Source organism: Myiozetetes cayanensis, unplaced genomic scaffold (genome assembly GCF_022539395.1).
Source record: "Myiozetetes cayanensis isolate MyiCay16 unplaced genomic scaffold, myiCay2020 scf5-8, whole genome shotgun sequence".
NCBI lineage: Eukaryota > Metazoa > Chordata > Aves > Passeriformes > Tyrannidae > Myiozetetes > Myiozetetes cayanensis.
Genome location: NW_026087742.1, coordinates 97,047,878 through 97,061,675, shown reverse-complemented (window position 1 = coordinate 97,061,675; position 13,798 = coordinate 97,047,878). Strand labels below are relative to the sequence as shown.

Here is a 13,798-nt window from a genome sequence, read left to right as displayed (position 1 = left end):
AAAAGATAGTTAGAGCCATGCTGCCTGAAGTGCTCAAGCTCCATTTGCAAGCCAAGGGCTTGCAAATTCCCACCTGTTTTCCTCACCTGTCAGCCTACAGAAGCCACATGTTATAGTTACTTTTGCTCTTTTAAGACCACAGTTATAAAACTGCAGGCAATCTAAATATTTACTGAAGTAGTCACACCTTGGTATGTGACTGTGTAATGTAAAAACAGCAAACACAAAAGGTGGATTTATGGTGACCATAAAATTTTCATTCCCAACTTCCTGACTTCCAGAGGCTTTATGGCCAACCTTCACACTGCACTTTCCCTGCTGTTCATGACAGAAGCACTGCACTCCTGACATCCTTAAATATTTGCACCTAATTTCTGTTGTCATGTATCTGTCTTGTACTCACTGGTTCTTGACAGGGCTTCCTCTGCTTAAACAAGCCTCTTGTTGTATGTGATGCTCAGTAGCACAAACACAGCAACTTTTAAATCCCAGTTTAGACCAGTGAGTGCTCTTGGGTTGTGTACTCTCTCTGCTCTCTAATAATTTACATGAGTCTCTTCTCTCATTTTCCAGTTTTTCAACACCTTGGCTCTGGACATGGATAGTGAGATTAGACACAATATTTTAGAAAGTTTATGAAGTTTTCAGTAATACTGCATCACAAATTACTACTTCCCCATGTTCCACTGTTTCAGCCTTTTTCCTAGAGCTTAGAGCTCATGTGAGCTGTTCATTCACTGTGACCCCACACAGTTTTTGAGAATCACTGTTTTCTGGTCTATATGTAATCCCCCTGTCCATGTGATCACCACTTGCTTTTGATTAATTGCTTTGCGTGTCATTGTATTAAATGATAATTTGTTTGAACACACCCAGACTACCAATTTTGCTCTATACAACTTTCCTCTTCATTGTTTGCCATATATGTGGCAAACAGTGACCATTATCACTGGGCTTCTGTTGCAATCATCTCTTGTTAGCATGGTGGAACTGCCCATTGCATAAAAATGCTGGTCTAAGTAACTCCACCTTTGCAAAACTAGTGAGCCAACAAAGTTTACTCACATAGTTCTTTTTTGCCTATTGCAGCAAAAATAGAAAGCTTCTTTTTTTTTTTTTTTTTTTTAATTCTCAACCTATAATTGTATACAAACACTCAGAGGATTTGGAGAACAGGGTAGCTGAACAGAGTCTTGTAAAAACCCCTATGTCTTAAATGCCAGAGACATATCTTCTGTATTAAAACCAAAAAGATGCAGCACATGCAAGCAGTTGACAAATGGACCTGCAATTAACGCTGCACGCCACAACACCTTGGCTTCTAGAATTTAATGCTAAGTTAGGGACCCAAGGCATGGATTAATCCCACTTCTGATTTCAATGCCTAAATTAGCTTTATCTGCCAAGAGAAGGAGAGATAACTGGGGTGAATCAAGTCCTTTCAGCAACCTTACCTCAGTTTGGTTACAGAGAGAATCAAGGCTAATTAGGCTCCTAATTTAGGCCACTGGCTATATCCCAAAACTGCAATCCAGATCTAGCAGCCCATGCATGCTGAGGAGCTGGACTTTAAAACTGATATTAATATGAGTGTCTGAACTCAGGCATCTCAAACTATGAAAAAAAGCAGGACAAAGGTGCATCTGCAGTGGTATCAACAACCTTTGGCACTTAGGCTGCAATTACACAGCACTGTAAGCTTGAATTCAGAACCTGATATTATATCCTGCATCTGGAGATGGTTGAAAAGCTGGGCATGAGCCAACAGTGTGGGCTTGCAGCTCAGGAAACCAAATGTATCCCTGGGCTGCATCAAAAGCAGCGTGGCCAGCAGGGCAAGGGAGGTGATTCTGCCTGCAGTGCTGTGTCCAGCCCTGGGGTCCCCAGTGCAGGAAAGATGTGGACCTGTTAAAGTGGGTCCAGAGGAGGGCCAGGAAGATGATCAGAGAGCTGGAGCTGTTCTCCTACGATGACAGACTGAGAGGTGGGGTTGTTCAACCTGGAGAAGTGAAGGCTCCAGGGAGACCTTATAGCAGCCTTCCAGTACCTGAGGGGCGCCTACAAGAGGGCTGGAGAGGGAATTCTTACAAGGGCATACAGTGACAGAACAAAGGGGAATGGCTTTAAACTGAAAGGGGGTGGGTTTAGATTAGGTATTAAGAAGAAATTCTCTACCATGAGGGTGGTGAGGCACTGGAATAGGTTCCCCAGACAAGCTGTCAATGCTCCATCCCTGGAAATATTCAACGCCAGGTTGGATGGGGCTCTGAGCAAACTGGTCTAGTGAAAGGTGTCCCTGCCCATGGCAGGGAGTTGGAACTAGATGATCTTTAAGGTCCCTTCCAATCCAGGCCTTTCTATGATCTGGTAGGGCACTGGGGCACATTCTGGTCACCCTTCTACACGGACTATTTCTGTTTTCTAATTCACTGTTTGCCTGCCATGAACTATGTAAGATGGTCCTTGGAAACAGAAACCCAAGATCCTTCACTCACTATTGATACCCAGAGGGCAAGGCTGAATATTGAGATCTGCTTTGTTTCTTGCTGTCTAAATCACGCTTTCCTGGTAGCACATGATGATCCAGCTTAAAGAGGAACTGGGTATTGCTCTGCCCTCAACCAGACACCTGGTATTAAACTGAGCTCTGAAGAGGTGGCAATTAGGGAAGCAAAACCCCAGAGAATAAGCCTGGTCACTCACTCAGTAAATGTGCAGTGTGCTCTACACGGTGGAAAACACTCTCATCTCCCAGCCTGTGTGACTAAAGCATCTCAGCCTGCCGAGCTAGCTGGGCTATTTAGTGAATTTAGGCGGATCACAGAGAAAGGATGACTTCTTCCTCAAAGGATAACTTCCTCAATGCTCCTTAGTGCCAGAGAGCTGTGTCAGTGTCTCGTGAGCCAAGAAAGGGGCACAGAACTGAATGCACAGAACAGCATAATGGTCTCTGCACACGGTGAGATCTGAGATTCTGAAATTCCAAGCTGTTCCCTGTAACTTTGATTTTTCAAAGATGCTTTAAGGTTTTTTCACACTACAGTAATTAAAAAAGCCTGCCCTAGCATATGGAGACAGTATGGCTCTGCTGTATCACGCATGGAGAAAGAAAAACAGGAAATTCACAGTTCTGAGCACTTTACCACTGGTATAGTTTTTCTTCCTTCAGGGCACCAATCCTTCCAGGTTTTCTCGGTTTTCACTTCCCTTCGATCTGTATCACCTCATTAATAAAAAGAATGACTCCTCCACCCCTTTCCAGTCAGTGCTGGCCACTTCGATCATCACAGCTTGATTTCCCTTTTTATCTCTGGAGGAACCGTACCTGCGTGAGAAAGCTGCTGAAGCTGTAACTCCTGGGAGTGGCTATGAATAGTACTCACAGCACTCATGCTTTTCATATTTAGATACCGAGATAAACAATCTTATCTTCCATCACTTATTATTTAGCCTGTTACTGCTCATTATATTTACATTTCTCTGAGGCTGTTTAGAAGAGACACAAGCCCAATTTATCAGTAAAAAACACTATGAAGAGCAGACAGCTGGGAAGTGAAACAGACGTTGAAACTAAAGGCCTGAAAAAATCTTCACTGGAAGATTTTGTTAATTCCTCTCAGGCTTTTGGACTTTACAGCTCTGCCGAAACAGTGTTTTGGTAAAATGCTTGTAACTAGACACTCATTACCAGTTTACAGAACATGCTCTCCATCAGGTGCCCAGAACATGATGCCGTCACAAGGACATCAGCAAACGAACAACTCTTGGTAATGCCTGAGACCACAGCTTTCCCAAAGCCAATACTTGCTCCTCTTACAGAAGCTGCTTGGAATGAATAAAGTTTAGTTAACGCAGTTGCAACTTGGTATGCACTTAAGAAAAGCCTTTCTTTCACTAATCCCATTAAAATGTAGGAATACACATCTAAAATTCTTGGCTGTTCTCATCAGGGACTCGTAGCACGTAGGCTTCATTGAGATGCTGTTTTGCTGCAGATTTTATATTACTGAAAGTAAGTATGATTTTTTTTCTGTATCTTTCATCACCTTGTACATCTTCAGCTTCACAGTCACAAATCCATTTGCTTTTATTAAAATCTATTCTGTGTTAAGACAGGTAACCATGAACAGCAAATTAAAGTGTTCCAGTAAAAGAGGACGTGCAGTGGGAATCTGGATGTTCTCTAGTGGTACTTTTTTATTTCAGGTTAAGAAATAACACCTAGTGAGCAGGAGATATACACAGAATTCCTCATCCTGCTTCACCCCAGAAAAGGTGCCAGCAACCACTGCATTAGGAGTCCAGATATTCTTGGTACCCCATCCATGGCACTGGCCAGCACCACACGGCAGTCAAAAGCAGCAGCAGGCAACAGGTACTGACAGTGTTTAAGTTTCTTGTTAACTTCCCTAGTCAGCAGTTTGTTGAATCAAGGAGAATTAAGAGGAAGACAGAATTAGACTTACATGAAAAGCCTCCACTAAAATTGACACATTTGGCAATAGCAAGAGTCACAACCTAGTTACAGGGCCATCTCCCTCTGGCAAATTTAGTAGACTGCCTCCAAGACAGAGATATCAAAGCATCTAAAAATGAATATTGTGAGGATTTTTAATATAGGAGAAAAAAAAAAAAAGGCATTTTACTGGCCTTGTTCTCAGGAAAGGGTCAACTGCTGTGACTAAAATAAAACTCAGCCTAAGACACACAACTGCCCAATGGCCTACGTGGCTACAACCAAGAAAAAGGTCTTTAATGTAGCCCATCTTGAAAAGACACTTGTAGGTGTGCTGTTGTGGTCTATGTGAGAAATGACCTTCTGCTATTGAACTCCACTGAATTTATTTCAATTCAAGTTTTCCTCTGAAATGTATTAAATTAACCTACTTCAAATGGAACATTTTATTCACAGAAAGATTAACAAAACAGTAGGTAGGAAGAATGAATCCCAAGACTTCACAGGTGAGTTGCTAATCCACAGGGGTGATCCATTTTACAGTTTGTGGATCTGTAGTAAGTAAACATGATGACCAATTTACCACTGCTGACAACTGACAATATATAATCCACTACTTTAAAGATGCAACTATTAATTTTTATAACATTTACTCTGTATGTCCACCCAAGTATGTAGGAAAACCACTTTATACTCTGAAAATATCTCTAAAACTGAGAATCCCTTAATTACAATAAACCTCTGAACTTCTGCAATAAATGACTGGACACCAAAATAGGAGTTGTTATTCTACTGTGTATCAGAAGGCCTTGCGAGAGCTACTGGATTGTCAACAGGTTACTTCAGCTGTAAAAACTGAGATAATTAAGTACACCAAAATTAATCATTAGAGCTGGATTAGGAAAGAACACCATGAAATGGTGACTCTTGAAGTCTGAGGGTCTCAAACACCCTACAACAGAAAATGAAGAACCTAATTTCAGTTGAAAGACATGCAACTTTTAAAAAATTCAAATAGTACACAAAAACTAGACTGTTATTCCCCTAGGGCTGCCATCCTGGATTATACCTATTGCTCATGACAACAGGCACTAACAGGTGGGTCTGTGTACAAAGAGAGAGGGAAAAGAAAGGGGTGAAAAGGAAGTTTAGAAAAATCCTATAGATACCCAAGAATTTTTCCTTCCCTAACTTCCTTTTCGCAGATAGTTTCTTTGATAAAGACCTTCATAGAAAATTACAGACAATTAATTTCCAGGATGATTCATCAAGCTATGATCCTGTGATCTGTGGTCACCTCCAGTAAGAATTTAGGCACACTTGGCAGTGTTTCCCAATAAAGCAGAAGATTATGCAATTAATCTGAGAAACCCCATTAATTTGAAATTAAATAGTTTCTGTGGAAGTCTGTTAGAGTTGGAGAGTTCACAATGATCTGTTCTTGCAAAAAATCTTGAGCATCACTGATATACGAGGTATCCACTCTAAACATGGGATGAAGCTGGAAGAGTGTAACTGCCTAAGTGGAAAAGCCTAAACTGCTTCCCTGGTATGTACCCTATAAGTAGTGAAAGACTGATTTATTTCATCTACTTCATAACACATTTTCCTTTGTGCCATCTCCTATTCATACACTTAAAATACTAGATAGACATGAACACATTTCTGGTACTTACAGAGGGAACTTGAGAATGATCAATTGATTACTCAGCAGGTGAAATAAGTTGCAAAAAGACAACAAGCGACTTCAGACCATGAGATAACTGGCCTGGCATTTATAAGCTCAAAGCACTGTTGACAGGCGCTATGAGATGGCCAACACTGCCAAGCAAAGCAGTGGCTTTTGACATTAAAACTGTACACAGAGAGTAACTCTACATTGAAATATACAGTTTATTTTTCTCAAAGTCAAGCAATACCATTTGTCAGTAGGTACGTGTTAAGTGTCAGGCAGGAAAACTGTACATTTTCACTCTGGGCTGCAGGATCCAAACAGTTGAAGAAGCCTTGTGGAAACTTTTCACTATACAAGGAGATCTAGAATTGAGAACAACAAAGGATGAAGGAACAGCCATCCCCAGGATGCCAAAGGCAAAACATTAGCACCAGATTTTTCCAAAAAGCAACAATATAGCTATTTACAGATTTACATATAACATTGGGAGGCAACCACCTTCAGCTTTCCTAGGGTGAGAGGTTTAGAGGTCAAGAGTTTTAAAGAAGGAAAGGAAATGGTGTCTACACAACTGTTCTGTGAAAAGGATAATAGATACAGCTTTCACAATATTGCTACCTTTTATCAGAGATCTAACTCGAAGTACTGTATACAAACACATTGCAATTATATTATTATTCACATTTCACATACACATTTCAGAGTAACCACAATATGTAAAATTTTTAAAATGCCACAGATAAAACAATGCACACTTTTCTCCAAGCTAAAAGACAAGCATAATTTATGTTTAGTTTTGGGTCTGTTATGGTTAAGGGATAAGTTTAAGGACAAAGGGATCACTTGTCCTAGGAACATAGCAGCATATAACTGTGAGATGTCAGAAGACTACATTTCTGAACTAGGAGGGAGAAACTAAGGTCAGCTGTAGGTCTTGTAAGATGGTAGCTCCATTTGACCTCAACTGATACACATCAACATCATTTAATTAAAGATTTGGTCCAGGTTATACAAAGTAGTGCACTATAAGGTGGGGGCAGGGGGCAACAGTCCTTTTAATGTTTGCACCTGTTTGTAAAGGAGCTGGTTCCAGAGGACTTTTTGCTCCCCAGCTCGCAAGGAATTCACTGATCAGCACCTCTCCAGTTCTCTCCCCACAAAAGAGAGGATTTAGGTAAGAAAGACAGAAAAACTCTTGTGAATGCTGCCATACTGCAGGAGTAGTGGGAAGAAGTCTCTTCTCTCTTTTCAACAGCTGACTACTTGGATTTCCAACCAGTTTAGCTACAGACTGGCATCCACATCAGCCTTGAAAATGGCTTGTTGGGGAACCTATTTGTCTGAGGAGAGAGAAATGTTTTCCTTACTACAATGTAAATGGCATATACACAAAGTCACCCAAGACTTTGTCTGCAAAACTTTATCTTATCACAGAATGTGACATTTAGACACTACAGAATTTCTCTGTAGGCACCTAAGCAAGTGAGCATAACTGCACTAAAACATGAGTTAGCACCTCTTTTTGGAGCTACTGGAAATCATCTGTTATAAGCCAACGGCAGTATTAGGAGAACACAAGCAGTAATCTGATACTGTGAACTACCATCCTCTGCTTATTACTGTGCAATGGAAAACACAAACAAACAGCCCCACTTCTGTTCACAGTTACAAAGCAGAGTTGCTCCAAGTAATGCACAATATTTACAAGGCAGAAGTGTTTATATTGCATTCGGTAGTCTGAGAAAGAGGAATGATCAGCATTATGTAGGTCAACTTCAATAGAACTTAACTGTCTCTATAAAACCATCACACTGTTGAGCAATCAAAAGGAAAGCAGTGTCCTTAACCCACATTTATTTTCATGAAGGGTTGTGGGTTTGGGGGAAGAATAATAAAAACATGCATAAAAAGCACAAGAAAGAGCAAATGAGCCTTCTAAATAATTTAGATGAAAAATGTTTTGATCAAAATCAGCACAGTACTTCCAGCCTGTTTCTTAAATCAAGTACAACTTGGTAAAGAAAATCACTTGCACTGCATTAAAAGGGTGTACAAATATGTCTTGCAAAATAATTTAAAAAAAAAATCTTCAGCAAGGTAGCCATTAGGTGATTTGCAAGCTGTTTAAAAAGTGTTTAACTGAAACTGATCCTAAAGTTATTTTCTGCAAGGGGAAAGTGCCACTCTATATACAACATTACAAAAAAGTGTCTGATGCCACAGGATCAGAGTGACACTACATTTCAGCAACCTGAATATATTAGCTATAAGATACACGCTTCCCCTACTTAATGTGTCTTAAAAAAAAAAAACAAACAAAAAACCCCAAAAAAACCCCACTAAATGTAGAGCTTCTAAATTTGTGTGCATTCATGAATTGCTGTTGGGTTTCCCAGCAGTCTGTGCAGCATCTGAACATAAAGAAAGTATACAGCCTATTCTAAAAGTCATTGTTCGCATGCACAACTGCCACAGACTTTGAACACACTGAGCAGAAAGGTTAAGAGTCTGTCCTTTTCTGTGGAGCTTTCTGCAAGTTAGGCAATGAGAAACAGCTGTAGAGTCCAGCAATAAAAATGTGTCCTAAAAAATTAAATACATCATTCCAAAAAAAATGAAAGAGTGTTATTGCTGTTGTGAGAGCTATTTTTCTCTTGTGCACTTGTTTCTCTACCAGACACTCAGGCAACCCAAGATACTTGTTTGTATACTTGGAACCCATCCCCTTCCCTTCCTTCTTTCCCATTTTTCACATGATTGGTCAAAGAAGTCCCCTCATTTGAGCCGCTCGGGTTGGAGGCTGTCGGTCAGACACTTCAGCTGTTCTTCCCCCAGCTTGATCTTGTCCTCAAGCTCCCGCTGCTCAATGATCAGGGCCGACTTCATTTTCACAAAGTGCTCATAGTCTGCTAAGTTCTCCTCACTCAAGTAGTTTGCCAAAATGTCAAAGACAATGCGCTCTCGGCGATCCAGGTTCTCCTTCAGCTCCTTTGCATCTTCATGTTGCTGTGTCAGCAGCTTTTGCTTATCTACCAATGTCCGCTTGGGAGAAAAGAAAAAGAGTTAGAAATTCACCGGGTTCACTAGGCTGGGACAACAGCTTCAGTGTTTAAGTCTCAAGTCTGTTTTATCTGCAAAGACAAAGACTTTCCTGAATATTTAGAAAGATAGAAAAGGAGTGATCCTTTAAGTTTATTCTAACAAAATGCATTAAGAAACAGAAAAAAATGTAGTAAATCAATGAAAGATGCACCATTACTTTCTAATGGCCTCAATAGCAATTACCTCAAAGATTCCTTTACTATTTAATAGTTCAAAATAGTTGTATAAAATACAGTTGCCTTTGAAAAACAGTTCTTCAAATTAAGACTTCACTCAGCAATGTCTTACACCTTCACTACACAGCACTGACAGCTGCGGTAACAGAACCCAGAACCAGACCAACTTGTCTGTCCAACAAGAGCGATTTGTTCTTACACAGCTTCTGATACTGTACTTAGCAATTCTGCTGCATCCACACGCCTTCCCTATGAGAAGTGAAGTCGTGTGGTCTTCAGACATAAGCAAGAAAGAAAGCTGAGGCAAGAGAACAGAAGTGAAGCAAAAAATTAAAAAAAAAAAAAAAGCATTATTCACCAGAAAGGGCTGTAAACTTTCTGCTCTGTGGCTTCACAAGAGACAAAATAGGAAAAAGGGAGATTGAATGGAGAAACACACAAGGAAAGAGGACAGCAGAGGACAGCAGCTGTGCTGTCCATTCCATTCACAAATACAAGCAAGGAGGCTGAGGTTCCTCTCCCCCTGCTTACACAGTCAACCTGTCTGAGTCCCATTTGAATCATTCAGCTACACTCCTTTAGCAGCGTATGGAAAGAAAAGGAGCATCATTAATCTGACCTTTTTCAGATGTCTGCCTAGAAGTGATTGCCTTTTTCCAGTGACAGTGCATGGCTGGAATTACTGTAGAAACTCCTGAACTTAATTAAAAAGTGCCCCTAAGAGATACCAATCCGTAACTTTTAGCTTTGCTTCAGAGACGAATTCTCTTTGAGAAGCTTACTTTAAATAAACCTCAGTCTGTTCAAACAAACGCATCCATTTTATTCATTTGCACTTTCTGTTAAATCACACATGCTATTTAATAAGCCTCAAGGATTTATAGAGAAGTGTTTTTGCAGACTATATAACCGGGGCTCTTAAGATGGAAGAACAAGACAAAGGAGGATACAGACCACTCAGCTTTAATAAACCTACCTGCCAGAGCTGCACACATATCCTGTGCTGCCTCTTTTTCTACAGACAGTCCAAAGCTCAAGAGTAAAATGTTTTCAGATTTGTGCTCTCAATGTACATAAAATACACAGCCTAGATAAACTCAGGATTCAAGACAGCTAAGGAAGACAAGTCACAGAAATCACACACTATTAGAAAAAACACAGTTTAATCTCCCTTTGAGCTTATGCCAGGGGAAAAAAAAATCCCACTGCAAGTTGTAATCAGAACTATCTGCTGCAAAGAGATGGAACTACAGTTCTCCTAAATTCACCAGGACAACCAGCAGACAGGCCCAGGGAGTGTGGCTACACTGCTCTCCAGGGTAGCCTTGCCAGTGTGTACGCTGAGCAGCAGCAACAGAACTAGACAGAGTTTGATGAACACAAGAGGGCACATATCAACCAGCTGGTACCTCAGTTGTAGAGTTACCTCCATAGCCCTGTGATGACACAGCTCTGTTTTTCAAGCCACTTGTTATCATTGTCAACAGATACAAGAACAGTCAGATGTTTAGTCCTTCGTGGCAGTTCCTGAGATTTAAGTCGCATGGTTTCTTCTACCAAGCCTATGGTGTGACTTTCAGATGAACATAAATAACGCGGTACGTTCAATAAAAGCAAACACTACTTATGTTATGAACTCTGCATGACACCTTAGTACCTCTGTCCTTGTGGAGGTTTAGGGAAAACCTAAGGAAAAAGTGGGATGCAGAAAGGACAAAAGCAGATGAGATACCTCTTGAATTTGTTTTTACCTCTGTCAAAGATGACTGACACCAGAAAACCTGTTTTGAAGGGTAAAGTGAAATATATTGTAACAGGCTCAAATCACCATTCTTGAGGAGGTTCTCTGAGCAATGGGTAAATGGCTCACCCAGGCTAACAGAGTAAATGATGTCAGATGGTTTCATTTGACCATCTTCAACCAACTAAAGCCAAGCAGAGTGCAGAAGAGTTTTTTCGCAGTTATCACTGCTCTGAAGCCCCAGCCAACATCAGCTATCTGAAGCTCCTCTGATAGAACAATCTTTCACTCTTTCTATTGAGAATCTTTCTCAAGAGCTGTTTGCTATTTTGAACCACAGCCATACAAAGGTGAACTCTCTCCACGTATCTGATTTCCCAGGATCCAGTTCCTAAATGACTATCCTTGGTACTTGTCCCTGCTCTTGCAAGTCTGGATGGTCTAGGCACCTGATCACCTCTGTGGATTCACTGCTGGTTCAGTGCTTCAGTGTTCTCAACACACAGGACAAGTAATGAGAAGTCACTGGCCTTGCTGTGTGGAACGGAGGGGGCTCTTTCTGATGAAGCCCCTTCCAGAAGCTAAACTTGAAATACCTGACACTGTTCCCTGTGGCAAAAAAAGACCTGTGACAGAGCATCTAATGGTCAGAAGTTGATTCAGCAGTGATTATTTGACTGGTTCAGAAAATTTGACTGTTCAGAAAATCTGCTAAGCTGCTGCTGATTCCTAGAAAATGGAAAGCTATCAGAGCAATATTTATTAGACAACATCAGCCAAAAAAAAAAAACAAAATCAGTGATATGATCCCCAGGGATGGAAGTAAAATCCTCTGTTTTGTTTGTATGGTACATTAGTGGTTCACCAAATATTATCATTTGACCTACGAGATACTAAAGGACAACCAAAAAAGCCACAAGTACCAGTCCAAATTCCAAGAAATGCACATGTAACTCTACATGATTTGTAGTCAAAATACCCCAGGACGTGATCCATCTGAGAAGCATCTCTGACCAACACTTCTAGATATATTTCATAGAACTATAGAATGGTTTGGGTTGGAAGAGACCTTAAAGATCATCTAGTTCCAACCTCCCTGTCATGGGTAGGAACACCTTTCACAAGACCACGTTGCTCAAAGCCCCATCCAACCTCATCTTGAACATTTCCAGGGATGGGGAGTCTACAGCCTCTTTGGACAACCTGTTCCAGTGCCTCACCACCCCTCAGTAAAGAATTTCTTCCTAATATCTAATCTAAACCTGCCCTCCTTCAACTTAAGGCCATCTCCCCTTGTATTATTGCTACATGACCTTGTAAAAAGTCCCTCTCCAGCCCTCTTGTAAGCTCCCCTTAGGTACTGGAAGGTTGCTCTAAGATCTCCCTGGTATTTTCTTCTCTGGACTGAACAGCCCCAGTTCTCTCTCTGTCTTCATAGGACAGGTGGCTCCAGCCCTCTGATCAACTTTTAGTGGCCTCCTCTGGACATGTTCCATGGACATGGTCAACGTCTTTCTTGTGTTGTGGGCCCCAGAGCTGGATGCAGAACTCCAGGTAGGGTCTCACAAGAGCAGAATCCCCTCCCTCACCCTGCTGGTGATGCAGCCCAGGGCATATTTGGCTCTCTGAACTGCAAGGGCACATTGTCGAGGAATCCACAAACACCCCCAAGTCTTTCTTTCCAGGTCTAGTCTCAATCCACCTCTGGATGGATCTCTCCTGATGATTTCTGATGGGTTTCTGATGCTACTATGGCAAGACTTCGCTGTCAGTGGATGAGAAGATGAATGGAGATTAAAATACGTTAGGGATTTGGACTTCTGTCAGTATAAATTTGACAGCAGAGCACACAGACAATTTCTGACTGTCCTTACTATACCACCTCCTCACCACCTTCCTTTTCCAGACCTAGCCAGTAAGCTATTTTTATCACAGCTCTCAAACTGTGTTTCCTATATACACATATCATCTGGTAGCTCTTTCCCCATTAGGCAACTGCAACCACATTTAAAAAAAGTCTAATGAGGGATTAAATTTCTTTAAGTGCCAGAAACTTTGATCTGCCCTCTAATAAGCTGTCAAATACCTTCCCTTCACCTCAGTCAGAGAGGGGGCTGAACTGCCATTAAACAAGTATGTTAGGTCCAAACAGCAAAAGCACAGCTTCAGATTAGTCCCAGCCCTGACTGGTTCTTATGGGTGAAACAGTGGCTGAACAAACACACCATGAAGCCACAGCCTGTGGAAAAAATTCTGTTACAACACTTAGGTGGACTGTTGGCATTTCAGTCCACAGCTACAAGCCAAAAATCCTACTTCACATTCATTAAACCGTAGAAGTTAAAATCACTTGACACACAAACACCCTCCACCCTCACTATTTATTTTAGCCTAAGTTTCACACATATTTACATCTCTCCTTCAGTGGGTATCTGCATTGCCAGCTATCTTCTTCCCAGCTAAGGCCTGATGGGATTCGAAGATAAACAAACTGCTGCAAGCAGAGGTGGGATCCAGGAGGTAAGGGCACCTTGAATGTTCCTTCTCCTGAAATTTTTACATCTATGGGATTCCTCCACATCACTACCAGGCTATTCTGCATGTGTAAAACATGTTTTCTAGTAAAAAATTCTTTTTGCAATGCCTAC

At 41.1% G+C, this 13,798-nt stretch overlaps 1 protein-coding gene across 3 annotated transcripts in view; it reads right to left on the bottom strand.

Annotated features, from left to right (window-relative positions):
* Nucleotides 1-6,331: 6,331 nt before the first annotated feature.
* The window catches only part of SHROOM2 (shroom family member 2), a 120,469-nt gene continuing 113,002 nt past the window's right edge, over nucleotides 6,332-13,798 (bottom strand). For all 3 annotated transcript variants that reach the window (XM_050332923.1, XM_050332924.1, XM_050332925.1), the window contains one exon: nucleotides 6,332-9,173. In XM_050332923.1, the coding sequence (XP_050188880.1) occupies nucleotides 8,907-9,173 (267 nt within the window). In that variant the 3' untranslated portion in view covers nucleotides 6,332-8,906. The remainder of the gene's footprint in view (nucleotides 9,174-13,798) is intronic.